The 17,386-nt window shown below is 45.9% G+C and overlaps 1 protein-coding gene across 5 annotated transcripts in view; it reads right to left on the reverse strand.

Moving 5' to 3' along the window:
* ZNF395 (zinc finger protein 395) overlaps positions 1-17,386 on the reverse strand; it is a 41,499-nt gene that overhangs the window by 9,255 nt on the left and 14,858 nt on the right. For 3 of the 5 annotated variants that reach the window (XM_032143487.2, XM_032143488.2, XM_032143485.2), the window contains exons 2-4: positions 6,061-6,318; positions 4,782-5,014; positions 1,885-1,994 (exon numbers count right to left, since the gene is read on the reverse strand). In XM_032143487.2, coding sequence (XP_031999378.1) covers positions 1,885-1,994; positions 4,782-5,014; positions 6,061-6,300 — 583 coding nt within the window. In that variant the 5' untranslated portion in view covers positions 6,301-6,318. Of the gene's footprint in view, positions 1-1,884; positions 1,995-4,781; positions 5,015-6,060; positions 6,359-17,386 lie in introns of all 5 variants that reach the window. The other 2 variants (XM_032143484.2, XM_032143486.2) reach the window with 1 other exon arrangement.

The following is a 17,386-nucleotide window of genomic DNA, read 5'->3' on the forward strand; positions in this document are numbered from 1 at the left end:
AACAGGTGAAAGACCCACGCACATCCACTGACAGGAAAATGATCAGGGAGAGAAGGGCAGAGAGCAGAATACTACATGGCGACATCTAGGATGCTCAGGACTCCGTGACAAAGAGCAGGTCAAGCAGCAGGCACGCCCTACAAATGCGGCAGCCCTTCCCTATAGGAACCACTCACAATGGCTCAAATGCATGAAATCTGTATGGCAGATTTTGACTGGCACACAAAGGAAGCAAAACATAAAGCAAAAAGTTATCTATAAGTTATAAGTTAATGTATAAGTTATAAGTGACTCCATCTTTGATCGTAAGTTTTTCTAGGACACAGGCAATAAATACACATTCTATACCATGAAAATAAAGTACTGCTCTACAAATGCACGGCACTCAGAGCTTACAAGTGAACTTTTAAGAAATATTTATAATCCTGTTTTCTATACAGACATGCACACACACATGCCATCCTAACCACACAGAAACCAAAGGGACTATGTGGCGTTTGTGCAAATAGTATCCATGACTCTCTTAGTCAAGGTTTTGGTTGTTGTATAGACCACACTTTGCAGAATACTTCAAGATAATTAGGCCAAAGAAGCCTTATATTTCCACTGACTTCAGCTATAAGATAAAAAATATATTGTCATCAAAAAAATCTTTAATAGACAATAATTTTTTTTTTACAAAGGGACTTAAAATCGTCAGGATGATGGCATATCATCAGTGAGATGCTTCTACGTTGATGTGCACTTGTGTATGCATATATTATACATACCCTCATCATGGGAACTGGAGTCAATAATTTTCTTTTCTTTCCTTTTAGGACACTTTCCTAGATCTTTCCACTGTTGACCCAACCATCCAGATCTCCTAAACTCTCCTGAGAACTTAGAAATTAACTCCTTTCCTCTTCCCTATTTGGCTGTGCTAATAGAGCAGGCATGCAATACTAAGCTTCACAGCTAGGCGTCCTCATAATGCAATGACTTCCTTTGGCAGCCTACTCATTGACAGCTGACTTTGAGTCAAGAAAGTAAGTTTTCTCTCTCCTTTATGTTTAATTTCTATTTAGGGAGATTCCTTATGAGGGATACTTATGAAGGCCACTTTCCTCCTGCTATGTGCTCAGAGCTAACTCCATATTTTCCTGTAAGCTTATAAGTAGCTTGCAATTCAGTTAGGTGTCCACCAATGAAGAAGTTCTTCCCTGGGAGTAAGGTAGGCCAGCCCTGCCATGAATTTCCCAAAAAACTTCAGATTCACTACCAGTCTTGCCAAACTACTGACAAATACCCAGCAACCCTTTTTTCCCTCATATTATTGATAAAGTATTTTGGGGTTGCAACTACAGAAATTTTGTTTTAATAAATTTGCCTTGAAGTTGAATCACTGGTTTTTATTAAGCAATTAGACTTACTTTAGAATTTAGCTCATTTATTCCGGGTCCTTGTCCCGTAGACCCACACTAATTTATGAGGCTGAATTAGGCACGTGGAATGAGGACATGAATTTTCTGAGGCCACTAGGAGACCATTATATTGCTACTTTGTGAACTAAATATTCCTCTATTGGCCTCATTCGGGCCCCACCAAAGTGCTGGGCTCATCCGCTCCCATTGAAGAACTTACTCCACTGGCCACTGCAGCTCAGTCCCATGCTCAACCATCTTCACAATGCACCAGGAAACTCCTCCCCAGGTGAGGAAACTGAGGAACAAGAACGGAAGTGTCTAACTCCACGGCATGCAGCCGGTCGGACGTGCCCGTGGGAGGTGTCCCTGGAAATTCTATTGCCAGGCCGGTGACATAGGCAACTAGCTGCTCTGCACAGAGGATGTCTGTCGTGGGCCTCTACCATGCCCAGAACCCACCTGGGCCCCGCTCGCTCACCAGAGAAGTTGGCCTCGGTCCCGGGAGGACTCTGCACAACAGGGCTGCAGGACAGGGACGTCAGCACCATGGCCGCCATCATCTCATCCATTTCCACTGCGTCCGACTTCCTGGATTCACACGGATGAGTGGGAAATGTTACTTCCTGGCACGGCGGGCCCATGGCTTGCAAAACGAGACACCACCTCTGGCTGGTTTCACACAATCATCTTACACTTCTGGACTGTCCCCTCCAAGTCCCCCCAACTCCAATCAGCCAGTGTGTGCTCAGATCATATAAACTAAGTGAAACATGAAGGTCTCCCCTTCTTCTCGAGCAGTACCCATTCTGAGTGATGCTTCTAATATTAGGCAGCCCCGGTATAAGCCGCTGGGTCTCATCCCACTGCTGTGACGCCCTGAGACAGCCCCATTCTCCCATGACTTTGCTGCCGAACTCTGCAGCTTAAAAAGGAGAATTTTATTCAGCGGAAAGAGAGGACAGACTCGAAATGAACACGGGGACAAAAGACACCCACTGGAATTCAAAAGCACAACAATTACCTCCTTTCCTTGTCCCACATTTAAATTTAAGAGGGAACAATTATACACTAACCACCTTCTCCCACCTCTCCCCCAAGAAAAATGGTAAGGCATTCTAACAGCTTCTGAATGTCAACAGAACCTACTACTCAAGCCTATGTGCAAATAAGCCAGAAGCACTAAAATAAATCTCCCAATGCAAGTGTCCATGCTTTATACAGCAGAGTTCTATAAAATGTTACACATAATTTTTTAAAAATCCGTATATCACTACATTATTTGGAAGTAAAACTAGAGCTGTCTAGAAGTTAATGCTAAAGTATTAGTAAAAGTTAGTCTGAAATAAACTTCTAAGTGGTCTGTTTCAAAAAGCTGTCTTAATTTATTCCTTAAAATTCAGGTCCACCAAAATATGACTTGGGTTTGAAGCAGCTAAACCAAGACTATTAATACATTAAACACATTAGCATCTCTGTTTTTGTATGATCTTTGAATTTTCATTTCCATAGAACAGAAAAATAAATTCTTTGCCTGCATTCCGCTGAATACACAATCACAAATATTGCTGCTCTAATTTGGTTTCAAAATACTGGGTCTGTTTTGTTTTTTAGCACTCATAGACAAACACAGAGAGGTGGGATAGGGTGTGACTGCACATCTTGTATATAAGACAATTTCAGGTGGCAGATTTTCTTCTTAAATCTTAAAAGATCAATGTACATAGAGCACATAACATAGAAATTAGGATATATATTCTTAGAAAAAAGTCACATCACAAAATTCTAAAGCAAAATACATTCTTCGTTCAACACCAATGGTTCTGAATATCTAAGCCGGGGGTAAGCATGCTGTGGGCTGTGGACCAAATGTAGTCTGCTGCTTGTTTCTGTAGGGTTTTGAGCTAAGAATGGTTTTACATTTTTAAATGGTTTGGTTTTGTGGTTTTTCTTCTTTTTTTCTTTTTTGAGATGCAGTCTCCCTCTGTCACCCAGGTTGGCTTCAAGCAATTCTCATACCTCAGCCTCCCAAGTAGCTGGGATTACAGGCATGTGCCACCACGCCCAGCTAATTTTTGTATTTTCAGTAGAGACGGGGTTTCATCATGTTGGCCAGGCTGGTCTCAAACTCCTGACCTCACGTGATCCACCCACTTTGGTCTCCCAAAGGGCTGGGATTACAGGCGTGAGCCACCACACCCAGCCTGTTTGTTTTTTTGTTTTGGTTTAGTTTGGTTTTGGTTTTTAGAGCAGAGTCTTGCTCTGTCTTCCAGGCTGGAGTGCAGTGGTGCCATCATTGCTCACTGAACCTTCAACCACCTGGACTCCAACAATCCTCCTGCCTCAGCTTCCTAAGTAGCTGGGACTACAGGCAAAAGCTACCATGCCTGACTAATTTTTTAATTTTTTTGTAGAGTCAAAGTCTTGCTATGTTGCCCAGGCTGGTCTCAAACTCCCAGCCTCAAGCAATCTTCCCAAAGTAGTGGAGTTACAGGTGTGAGCCACTGCGCCTGGCCTAAATAGTTTTAAAAATTAAAAGAAGGATATAATTTCTTGACATGTGACACATGGAAAGTATATAAAACTGAAATTTGAGGGTCCACGAATGAGGTTTTATTGCAGGACAGCCATGCCCATTTGTTTCTGCATCACCCTTGGCTGTTTGGACACCACAGCAGCGCTGAGCAGTGGGAACAGAGACTGTTTAGTCCATCAAGCCTAAATTATTTACTTTCTGGCCCATTCAAAACAAGTTTGTTGACTCTCGATTTAAGCCAGTTCTTCCCTGTCTTATCATAAACTATGACCTGATTTAGTTTAAGCATGAGAGGGGAAAAAATAGCCCTATGCCCAACCAAAGATACATTGCCCATAATAGAGCACGGAAAAGATGCCACTTGGCCAGGCATGGTGGCTCACACCTGTAATCCCAGCACGTTGGGAGGCCGAGGCAGGTGGATCACCAGAGGTCGGGAGTTCGAGACCAGCCTGACCAATATGGTGAAACCCCGTCTTTACCAAAAAATACAAAAATTAGCCAGGCCTGGTGGTGCACGCCTATAATCCCAGTTACTTGGGAGGCTGAAGTGGGAAAATCGCTTGAACCCAGGAAGCAGAGGTTGCAGTGAGCTGAGATCATGCTACCGAACTCCAGCCTAGGTGACAGAGTGAGACTCTGTCTCAAAAAAAAAAAAAAAAAAGAAAAGATGCCACTCTGGCTTTCTTAAAGATTTCTCTTTTCTGTGTCCCATTTGTCCCAATATCTTGGCATCCAGATGTCAATGACACCACATTTCTTCCCCACCACAAGGCAGCCCACACCCTCACACCACACTACCCACGTGACTTTTAAAATCCAATTTCTTCTCCCACACAAACCTCTTTGGGACATCGATGTTTCTGGAGACGGGCCTGTAGGCCAGGGCCTGGGCTCCGGGCTCCAGGGGTGGTGCCTGGGGACAGGGGCCCTGCAGCTCGGCCAGCCACACCTCCTCCACCCTGCAGCAGACCTGCAGCTTCTGCTCCAGCAGCCAGACGGTCACCTGACCCTCCATCCAGCTGTGCTGTTCCACCAGTCCTGTGCACTCTTGACCCCCGTACCACACACAAACCTGCGGGAAGAGGGACAGCAGCTAGTGATCAGCCCTGGATGGGTCTCACCCTGAAGTTCTCATGCACCCCACATCCCAGGAGCCAGGATCTGCCTGCCACGAACCATGTTCTCTGCCTCACTCAGCTTTTATTCAAGCAGATGTTCCCAGGTACTCGCTTCCCACCTGAGCACCCACACAGGCCCAATTCCTCCCAAGACAGATCCTTATCAGCTCTCTAGACTGGCAGACAGCAAACATGTCAGTTCCTGGGACTTTCTCTGAATCTAGAATCTGTGCTCATCCTCCTGCCTTCCTTGACCCGGATGCACTGCCTGTCTGCTGGTGCCCAACTGCCACTCTGAATTGCTCATTATCCTGCACTCAGAGGATGCTGAGTCTACCTGGGGACAAGGTGGCAGGGGTGCAGAGGCAGGCCAACCTCTCACCAGGGGGACCTGGAAGTTGGCAGGCCACCTTCTCTCACAGGCAGGAAGGCCTGGCGGCATAAGCCTTGGCAGGGAGATAGAGGTAGAGTCCTTACTTAGGAGGCCTTGAGAGGGCAACGGAAGAGAACCCCTGGCACCTGGACCTCATAACATCAGACCCAGGGCCCTGGCACAGGATGCTGGAAAAGGAAATCCACACCGACTACACAAACATCTCTGACTCTTTAAAGTGTCTAACGGGAATTCAAAGATGCAATGTTCTCTGACTCTCAAAGCCTGAGATGCCTTCCTTTGGTAAAGTTGCAAACTGAGGCAGATTAAGAGAAACGTGGCTATGGTCATCCTTCAAACTGAGGTTATGAGCAAGCCAAAGCCCACAGCGTCAGATGCTAGGTCTTGCCACCTTCTACAGACAACACTGTGGTAGAGAAGCCCTGGGTCTACTAACAATGTCATATTCTCTTGGGCGATCTGCTGCCCAGGCGCCCTGTGGCTGGAGGGCAAAGGTCTGCACTCAAAACGGTGCCCAGAGAGTTTCCGGCCTGTCACTAGGGCACCCCAGCCCACCACCCCAAGACTCGCAAGATGGGACACCTGTCCATGTTGGGATCAACCTACCTTCTGCCCAGGCTGAAAGGCCACCTGCTGAAGGCCCGAGGTGCTGGGAGCCTTGAGGACTTCCTTGGGTTGCTCCTGGCAGGGGGTGTCATCAGAGGTGGTGAAAGGCTGGGGAGCGGCCCCTTCTAGCAGTGGCTCTGAGGGTGGGGCGGCCGAGGGCCCCTCCGAGGCACTGGGTCCCAACACCCGGGCTCCCAGGAGGGACCGCTTTCCAAGGCGTCGGGACAGGACGCTCGCCATGCTGCTGCCTCTCCTCTCCTGCGGAGGCGAAGGGGACACTGAAGCCTCTGCCCATCACCTGAGGGAATCAGGAAGCTTTCAGGAGGGGGCCCCACACAGCAGGAGCCAGGAAGGGTGGCTTAAAATAAGTGAACCCTTTAAAGTCAACTTTTACCATCCTTCCTTTCTACAAAAGTGATATCCATTCCTAGTAGGACAATCAGAAAAATACTTATATGCACACAGAAAAACAAACCACTCAGGAATCCGCCTCCCAGGGAGGCCCACTCTTCCTATACAGCAGGCCAGGCTTCCTTCTGTGCATGTATTTACACTTTTATTTCTGTAAAAATGGGATTGTTGTTTGGTTAACTGTATTTTTACTTAACTGTGTAAGTTTTACTATATCATTCAATATTATTTTATAAAAACATGTTTAGAAGACACTCAGCATTTTCTTAGGTGGACGCACCATTCCTATTCTCTTTTTATTGTACCCAAAGGCTGCACCCAATGGTCTGCTGTCTAAACTTCTCTGCCTGCAGTGAGCATCCTCTGAGCTAAACCTCAGCACACACACACATCAACCACGGCTTCCATAGGGCAACTTCTAGGATACAATATTGCTGGGTCAAAGCCTGAGGACATCTGTCTGATGCACATAGATTCTCAAGCTCAGCTGGCTCAAAGCTGTAAAGAGCCATAGAAACTTACCGAGCTTGGCCGGGCGTGGTGGCTCATGCCTGTAATCCCAACACTTTGGGAGGCTGAGGTAGATGGATCACTTGAGGTCAGGAGTTCAAGACCAGCCCGACCAACATCATGAAACCCTGTCTCTACTAAAAATACAAAATTAGCCGGGCATGGCAGCACATGCCTGTAATCCCAGCTACTCAGGATGCTGAGGCAGGAGAATTGCTCGAACCCAGGAGGCAGGAGCCTGCAGTGAGCCAAAATCACACCACTGTACTCCAGCCTGGACAACAGAACAAGACTCAGACTCAAAAAAAAAAAAAAAAGAAAAAAGAAATGAACCAGGCTCCTCTCATCTTACACTTGAAGAAACTAATGTTGAGCACGAGTGACTTGTTCAGGTGGCAAAGGTAGTTGGTGCAAGAATCTGAACAGGCCTCTCAAAGTGGGTCCCTACCAGGGGACCAGCTGACCTGCAGTACTCCCAGGCCTGACACTGCTGGCAGAAGGGGATGAGTCAGACCCAGTGCTTTGCAAATTCAGGTTGCCCTCCTCCTACAGAGCACACACGGCTCCTCAGTTCCTAATCTCTGCTGTTCCAGTCCTCTGTTCCCTATTCGCTTATTCGCTTATTATGTGCAAAGCACATCCCAGGTGCTGTGGGGTCACAGCAGGTATAAAAAACCAGGGTTTCCAGGGACCTCAGCATCAATGCTGACTGCCCCACCCCCAGCGCCTATGGGGCTAATTCCACTCAGGTGTGCCCCTCCCACCCCACCCACATCAAGAGGACACCTGTAGCACAGCCCTTAGCTCAAGCTATCTTTGAACAGTTGCATAAGCCTTCTTTCCTTTTCACCTTTGTCCAGAAGCCCCCCAGGCTCTCTTTCTGTGGGTACCACACCATCTCCACACCTCCCAAATCTTAGCCTCTTTCCAAACCATTCCAGCAAGGTATGTTCACAAACATCTCCACAGTAACATAACAGAAATGGCAAAAGAATTGTAAACGATAATAATAGATTGGTAAATATTGAGTAAAGGGGCAAAATGCTGGTTTTCATGAGCATTTTACGCAGAAACTCCAGGCTAGAATCTACTGGCATAGTATCTCCACCACGAATTTTCCAGAAAGCAAAGAAAAGATTAATATAAGGAAAAGGTGGGAGTCACAGCACGCAGACAGAAATTCCTAGTTAGGTATCTGGTAACTACATCCAGTAACACTCTCTCTGAAAGCTTCATTGTAACAATAAAAAGGGAGACAGATGTAAAGAGTAGATTCTTTGCCAGTATAAAGAAAAAAATGTATACCTAAGCTAAATTGGTTGTTTTTTTTTGTTTGGGTTTTTTTTTGTTTTTTTTTTTTTTTTTGAGATGGAGTCTCACTTTGTTGCCCAGGCTGGAGTGCAGTGGCATGATCTCAGCTCACTGCAACCTCTGCCTCCCGGGTTCAAGCGATTGTCCTGCCTCAGCCTCCCAAGTAACTGGAACTACAGGCTCCGTGCACCACCACGCCTGGCTAATATTTTGTATTTTAGTAGAGACAGGTTTTCATCATGTTGCCCAGGGTGGTTTCAAACTCCTGAGCTCAGGCCATCTGCCTGCTTCAGCCTCCGAAAGTGCTGGTATTACAGGTATGAGGCACCGTGCCCGGCCTAAACTGGTTTTTAAAACACTGTCACCTACATATCTTCGTCTTTGGAGCCTCAAGCTAAAATAGAGCACCTCTAACTCTCAGTTCAATTTCACTGGGCTGATAAGATCCAGAGGCGAAGCCGCAATGCCACGTAGAGACGTGAGATGGCAGCATCAACCCAGAGAAAGAAACTGCACCACTTTTCTTGGCCAAAAAAAAATAATAACTAATGGCCTCCCCACTTTCTAGAGCAGGAAGTTTGGGGTTTCCACCACTGAAAATGAAGAAAGGGTAGTATTTCCCAAATTCCTGGGCTCCCAGTCTTCAGACGGCACCTGAAATGTTTAGCCAACAAACTCGGTTGATGTTTTTTGTAAGCCTTTTTCTTTTTTTAATTTAAAGACTGCTTTCTACTGCCTATTTTGTTTGTGCCTGCAACCTTCCACATCTGCTGGATTCGCATGGAGGTGGTGAACCTGCCGCTTCTGACTGGACCCCTCCTGTCCCCTCTCTCCTTTAACTGGCCAGAATTCCACACCAAAATACATTTTCTCATTGGTTTTATTTATAGTACTCCCAAATCTTAATTTTTAAAAGCAGAAGAGAAAAAAAGGAAGGGAAACTGTCTTTATTAAGTGCCTAAGAGGTACTAGCTTTCATAAATTGTATCTAATTTAATCCTCAAAAGGATCTGAGATGAACCAATGGTCTTCTATTTCTGATGAGGTGACAACCTCAGAGAGGTCAGGATGCCAAAGCTGCACACCTAGGAACTGCAGCCTTGGGTATGAACTCATGTCCATCTGGTGTCAGAGGTCACAATCCTGCCATGATTCTAGTAGGTGTGGGATCTCTCAAAATAAAACACTCAATTAAGTTGATTTTCATCAACTTGGTGTTTTTTTCCCTATGTTAGTGAACCTTGATGGGAAAAATAGCTCCTGGACAGGTGCAGTGGCTCACGCCTGTAATCCCAAACATTTTGGGAGGCCAAGGCAGGCAGATCACTTGAGGTCAGGAGTTCAAGACCAGCCTGGCTAAAATGGTGAAACCACATCTCTACTAAAAATATAAAAAATTAGCCAGGTGTGGTGGCGTGCACTTGTAATCGCAGCTACTTGGGAGGCTGAAACACAAGAATCACTTGAACCCAGGAGACAGAGGTTGCAGTGAGCTGAGATTGCACCACTGTAGTCTAGCCTGGGGGATAGAGTGAGACTCCATCTCAAAAAAAAGAAAAAAAAAAAGAATCGCTTGAACCCAGGAGGCAGAGGTTGCAGTGAGCCGAGATCACACCACTGCACTCCAGCCTGGGAGACAGAGGGAGATTCTATCTCAAAAAAAATAAAAAGAAAAAATAGCTCCTGATCTAAAAGTCTACACATTCATTTTCTCACGTACTTTCATTCCTTGAAAAAATCTCTTCTCCACTTGCATCTTGGCCTCTTACCTACAGAATAAAGGTCAAAGCTTTAATCTGACCCTGTTAAGCAGCCCAAGCCACTGTTAATCATTTAGCAGTTCGGGTTTGGGGAAGACCTTTATACACATATTGCCCTCTGGCAGGACGTGCAAAGGGATAATGGAATCAACCCAAAAAGTCAGGGAAAACTTTAGCCAAGTTTATACTGGGGATTAATAGCATGGAAGTGGGAGAAATACAAATCTACACTAATCCAGGCTGGGCAGCATCACCAGGCATCACTTGATGCCTCACCTGTGTTAATCAGCACACTCATGACGTTTACAGACGCAGCTCGATAGACAGCACAAGTAACCAAGAGTCTTCGGGGACTCAGAGCAAATGACAGCATTGTCGAAGGTCTGCCAACAGGTGGGTCAAGGAGCAAGGTTAACTCTGGGCCGCCTGTGACTTTTCAGGACCTCCTGCTGTCTCACAATCACTCTGGGGGTCCTGCCCACCTGGTGCACTTCCACCATTCCAGCGGTGGCCTCCTTCCAACCTCTCTCCTCCAGGATCTCCACTTCATTCACTCCTCTGGTGAGTTCTTTCTTGGGAGCTATCAATGGTCCCTATAAACCAGCCATCCCCTAGTTCTCCATACAGTTCTGGAGCAGCCAAGAGAAATCAAGAAACACCTAACAGTAACAATAACAGTAGTTCAACACACAGCCAAATCCCACTTTATGATTTTACATTCTCCTCTTACGGAATTCCCTGACTGAAACATAAATTCACGCTGAAGGCTTCTCGGGAAAGTTTTAAGGGGATACCAAGCCCTCTTGTGTTCCTCACTCCCTACTGCCATCACCAACAGGAGGGGTTGGCTACCCTAGATAACATCTTTCAGTCCATGTCCAAAAGGAGTTAGCTCTTTTCTGGGCTCAGCAAACACATTCTGATGTGCTAATAGCCCTTAATGAGGACATCTGCCATCAGTTAAGGAACTGGAACAGGCAGAACAGTAAAATTCTCTCTGTGGTTCAGGGTTGCAAACTGCTATTTGTCATGTAACTGTTGCTGGACAACCACATGTCTCAGCACACGTAGGCACGCCCCCACACTTGTGTGCGTGCACACACTCACGCACGGTGGCTGTGCTCTCCTACCACCCAGGGACACTGCAGCGAGCTATGATATCACCTAGCAGCACTTCCAGAACACGAGTCATAAGTCAAAGTGATTCACTGCACAACTCATGGGGTTTCTCTTAACTTAAGAAGGGTGAAGTTTGGAGTAAGACTCCTATTTGCAAAAGCATGGGTGCTTGCTACTTCTCTAATGAATAATTTATAGGTCAACTGAGGGATATAAACCCTCCTGCCAAGAGCTTCAGTTCTCTGCTCAACTCAGCTCTCTGTATATTTTATTATCTCCACTGGGTATCACTGCAGGAACAACAGTTTAAGTTTTTAGATGTTTGGTTAATATTTAAGCATATCATTCTTTATCTTTTACCAGAAAAGTGCCAATTTTTCCTTTAAATCTATAACATTTTTACTTGTTTTTCAGTGTGATGTTCTAAACTTGCAGGGCATAGTGGTACATGCCCATAGTCCCACTACTCAGGAGGCTGAGGCAGGAGGATCGTCTGAGCTCTAAATAAATAAACAAAGGCCAAAATGTTTGCAGTGAATGTTTGCATCTCTTATTTTACAACAGAACTCCATGGAGAACAAGATTCCCAAACAATTCATTTTCAGCAATTCTTAGCCAACATCTCTGCTGACAAATGCCATGAGTACTTGCAAGCATATTTATAAGTATATGCAAATATGTTTATGGTCCTCTTGGTTTGCAGGTCACCATTTGAACCTTGGCAGAAACAAACTGTCCCATCCCATACCCAACTGCTACCTGGTGGCTGGTTCTCAAGCCTTTTTTTTCTGGTATGTCTTCCCTAAAGAAAGTAAAAAAAAAAAAAAAGACACTTCGCTAAGCATACACGGACCTTTTCTTTGAAGAGATAGGAGAAAACTCCTCCTGGCCTTCAATAGAAAGCCAGGGCCTCAGCAAGAGCACCCAAAGCCCTGACTTAAAACTTCTAGCTCTCTGAAATTATCAGGTCCTATTATCCTAATTTTAAGATGGGTGTGGTGTGTACTTAGGATTTTCACAGTACAAGCTTCAGACACATGGCACTGAGCATACTGGTGATTGATTCAAGTTCTCAATCAGCTGGTCAGAGTGTGACAATTTGGATTCTCAGGGCATTCTAATTATTGTCTTTTTCTGAAGGTTTTAAAAAACTGGACTACATTGCATCAGTGTAGAATAGTTTAGACTACCAGTAAAATTAAAATGATAGAATATTAAGATTGATAGGGACCAGAATAATTGTCCAACTCCCATTCAGGGCTGGTATCTTCTTGATGGCATACCCTATAACTGAGCATCCAGCCTTCCTATTACTCTAAGTAATAGATGTAATACAGTAATGGAAAGGAAGAAGAAGGGACTCCCAAATAACACTACTATTTTCATATTCCAGCAGATGGGCCACAGAAATAGGTCATCTGATCTGCTTACAGCAAATTCTCTCCAGCAAATAATAGAACGATCCTGATCAACAAATATTTCTGCTGGTCTGACTGCACAACAGTCATTCAATCAAGTAAAAGAGACGGTTTCTGTTTGCACTGCTGGCAGGAAAGCGTTTTCACAGCTCTACCCAGGAAAAAATACACTTCCCCTTCCTTCACACCTACCTCCCCGTTTGCTCTCAGAAATGCAGTGCCTTTGTTCACAACTCTCTGGAGTTCACACTACCCTATTACACAAGACAGCTCTTAGGACACTCCTTGGCACATAGTGAGGGCTCAGGAATCCACAACCCTCTCTACTGGCACCGATGGGATGGCAGCCTCCTTAAACTGATCTTAAACAGCTGATCTTCCCAGGGGTAAGAAGCCCAGATTCAAGAAAAACGTGTTGTAAGAAAGAATACCTGCTGCTGGCCCTAAAATGAAGGCAAAGGTATCAAGAGCATTCGAACTTGCTTCCAAGACAGGGTTTCCTTAAAAACAGGTAGACAGAAGGAAGCAGGTATAAGCAGGACTATGCTGACAGATGTCTGGGTGAGGGGATGCAGTTGTCCGGCAGTGTTTTTGTAAATGCATGGAGCACTGGGGCGTGCATGTATGTGGTGGGGGAGGAGCGGCGTGCAGTGTGGTTAAACCTGATTTAAACTGTTCTCAAACCACATGACAGTTCCAGAAGGAGGTGTGGAGATGGATGATTGCTGACTTGGCATTTTACCCAGAGCCAGGACTGGAGGGAGGGAACCAGGAGCCAAGTATCCCTGGGGAGAACAAGCCTCACACAACTAGCAATTCTCTCTAGCAGTCTTCAGGGTAAACTTCTGAGAGACCTGCACACGACCTCAAAGCATCCACAAATGCTTGAATGGCACTTAGGTTTATACTCTCTTGAGCACACACACCGGGGGCTTCTTTTCTTTCCCAACTTCCCAGCAACTCAATAAAATATGGAGGAACAAGATTATCCCCATTTTAGAGCTGAGAACACAGGTCCAAAAAGGTCACCTATTTGTTCAAAATCCCAACGCTAGCAAGCAGTGGCATTGTCAGTTTCCTGTGCCGTCCTGGTCCAGTTCTCTCTTCCCTACAAGTGGAGACCCAGCAGCAAGACGCGGCTCAGGCCTGGGGAGGGTGAGTTGGGGGGATCCAGAGGAAGAGAGTGAGTTTCATGGAGAAGGGATTTACTGGAAGCACTTGCAGTAACAACAAGCAAAAGCTGGCAATTAAAAAAAAAAAAAAAAAAAAGCTGCCATTCCAAAAATATAAAACACAGACGTGAGAGTTTTAAAAGCCTGTCAAAGCCTTAGCACTAAGGCTCTGAGTGGGCACTCGCTGGAAAGGGAAGTTTGAGAGGTAACGATGCCCCAGGTACCAATCCCAAGATGACAAAAAGGGTTCCTATGTTCTCGCTCCTTGAAGAAAGAGGAGGAACACAGGAATATGGACTCTACTTTCTTTTATTTTCTTTGGTTTTCTTGCTTTTTTTTTTTTTTTTTTTTGAGACAGAGTCTCACTCTGTCGACCAGGTTGGAGTGCAGTGGCACCATCTCGGCTCACTGCAGCCTCCTCCTCCCAGGTCCAAGCAATTCTCCTGCCTCAGCCTCCCAAGTAGCTGGGATTACAGGTGCCCGCCACCATGCCGGGCTATTTTTTGCATTTTTGGTAGAGATGGGGTTTCACCATGTTGGCCAGGCTGGTCTCGAACTCCTGGTTTCAAGTGATCCGCCCACCTCGGCCTCCCAAAGTGCTGGGATTACAGGCGTGAGCCACTGTGCCTGGCCAATTCTTTTTTTTTTTTTTTTTTTCATTTAGGAAGTTAAAGTAGAAACACTATTTGGAACACAAAAGTCATTTGAATGGATCATCACATTCCCTGACAATGCCAAACAATGAAGAATCACTCCTGAGGGTGAAATGGTTAAAGGAGAAAACTGGTTTGGAACTCAAATGTCACTTCGATGAATGATCACATTATCTGACAATGCCAAACCGACAGGCAGGGGAGCCTGGCAGGAGGATGAGAGCTACCTGGTGACTCACCTGGCTGGAATCAACATGTCATAAAAAGGCAACTGCCCTCTCCTTGCGGTGGGTAATCAAGGCTTGCTGGTCAAAATGAACCAACTCCAGTGTTCCATGCTTGGAGCTCAATACCAAGTCAGACGGCTCTGGCCCTGGAGCCCAAAGCCAGTGACTGGCCCCTGCCCATCGCCCATGTGAGTAGGTGCCTGCCCCGCTCAGTTTCGGTACCGGGTCTCTTTCCTGCTCTGTTCCCCCAAGCCTGAATCTCAGCCTTGGGGCCCTGCCCCCAAGCCTCCCCTAGGTGGGGCCTGGCCAGCCTCTGGGAGCTAATCCCGCCCACATGGGTGGGGGCAGACCCACCTGGGGAGGGACTCACCAGAACCCCCGGGAAAGGGCCCCAGAGCAGAAAAAGCCCAGCGTCTTTAAACATATCAGCCCTGCTGATATGCAACATGTGGGCCCAGCTCTTGACCATGCACCAAGCCAAATATTAAGACGCCGAAGAGTCAGACCCTGCCCTTAATGAATTTGGGGCCTCAATGAGCTACCACCTGGTCCACACAGCCAGCACTTGTGTATAAAAGCACTTAATACGCTCTGAAGCTACATTTATGTACTTGTGTTGTATAATGAGATGAATGAATGAATATTTGCTTCTCTCAGGAAGATGAAAAAAGCATTCAGCAATCTGACACTGAAGCCTGATTTTTAAAAAGGGGGGTTTTAGAATAGAGCCCATGAGTTAGATGAATATCCATGTGAAAATTTTCCATTTTTGACATCAGATAAGTCAAAATAAAATATGTTATGAATCTAAAAAAAAAAAATCCACTGAGTGACTGAAGGTTGAAGGAGACACACGTTTCACCCCAAAAACAGAAAGTCAGCCTTAGTGAAGAGAAGACAGGCACCATCGGGGAAGATTTAAATACACAGTGGAAAATAAACGGAGTGGAGGAGGGGCTCACCCAGGGCTCAAACCACTAAGGAAGTGCCTTAAACGTATTTTTCTCTGGAGGAAGCCATTTAAGGAATCTTTATGCCCCAATAACTGTGGGCATGAGAATGAGTTTCGAGACGAAAGAGAGATGGAGAAACAGGCCGAATGAGAGTTCACCCCAGTCCCAGCTTAGGATGTTGGGACGCCACTCTCTGAAGCTTTTCCTGAAATGGATGGGGTGGCGGCATTAATCAGAAGGTGCTCACTTGGGAAGACGTTCTGAGCCCACGTGACAAAATAAATGTGCATCAATCGCAGACAGCAGCTGGCACACACTCTCCGAGTTTTCAGAGAAGGAAGGGACAAAATCAGCACCGGGTGCTGGTGAGCTCTGCCTGCCCCAGGAACACAACTGAAGGGGCTGACACACATGCCCCCGCCCCCTCAGGCCAGCAGGTAGACTGGACTTAGTTCAAGGCCAGCAGAAGAGGAGAATCTTTTGAAGAAAAGGCAGTAGGATGTTTCCAAGAAATAAAATCACATCTAAGTGGCAAGAGAATAACAGGAACCCTTATATGTAATCCATGGCCTTTCAAAGACTGATGTGCATTCAGGAATGTTCTAATAGCTATCATTTATCAAAGACTTAAGTGCCAGTCAACTTGCTGAGCATTTCGCAGACCGTGTCTCATTTAATCTCCCACAAATAACCCATGGGATTAGAAATACCATCATCACTCCCATTTTACAGATGAGCAAACTGAGTCTCAGGGTGAGTAATTTTCCCAAGGCCACGAAGCTAGAAAATGACAGAACTCAGAATGTGATCGCAAATGTGTCTGATTCCAAAAGCTATGTTTGTTTTGAGACAGGGTCTCCCTCTGCCACCCAGGCTGGAGTGCAGTGGCACAATCACAGCTCACTGCAGCCTTGACCTCCCAGGTTCAAGCTATCCTGCCACCTCAGCCCCCCAAATAGCTGCGACTACAGGTGCATGCCACCACATCTGACTCATTTTTGTATTTTTTGTAGAGACAGGATTTCACCATGTTGCCAAGGCTTTTCTTGAATTCCTGGACTCAATCGATCCTCCTGCCTCAGCCTTCTAAAGTGCTGGGATTACAGGTGTGAGCCACCAGACCCAGACAAGCTATGCTCTTTCTACTATGTTGTACAGCCAGGAAAAGTATGCATCAAGTGACAGACTAAACTAGATGACCTCATAAGCTTCCTTGTTTTTAAAAACTTGAGTCACCAAGAGGCTAATGCGGTGTTAGTGGTTGTGGCATGGAATGGGAAATGTGTATTATGACAGCAAAGAATCAAACATGGGATCCCCCAGGATCAGGGCTACAATTTTTCTTATTTCACTCTTTACAAATATTCCAAAGAGAATGCACAGTCAAATAGTCAGGGCTGCCTTAAGCTCAGACTTCTGGCTGGGCACAGTGGCTCATGCCTGTAATCCCAGCACTTTGGGAGGCCAAGGCAGGTGGATCACTTAAGGTGAGGAGTTCAAGACCAGCCTGACCAACATGGCAAAACCTCATCTCTACTAAAAATACAAAAATTACCTGGACATGATGGTGGGCACCTGTAATCCCAGCTACTGGGGAGGCTGAGGCATGAGAATCGCTCGTACTTGGGAGGTTGCAGTGAGTCAAAATTGTGCCACTGCACTCTAGCCTGGGTGACGGAGTGAGACCCTATCTCAAAAAAAAAAAAAAATTTTTTTAAAAAAAAGCTCAAACTTCCCCATTGTGACCTTGGCCAAATGACCTCACCTCTCTGTGCCTCAGTTTCCTCACGTG

The sequence above is a fragment of the Hylobates moloch genome, unplaced genomic scaffold (genome assembly GCF_009828535.3).
Source record: "Hylobates moloch isolate HMO894 unplaced genomic scaffold, HMol_V3 SCAFFOLD_22, whole genome shotgun sequence".
In the NCBI taxonomy this organism is placed as follows: domain Eukaryota; kingdom Metazoa; phylum Chordata; class Mammalia; order Primates; family Hylobatidae; genus Hylobates; species Hylobates moloch.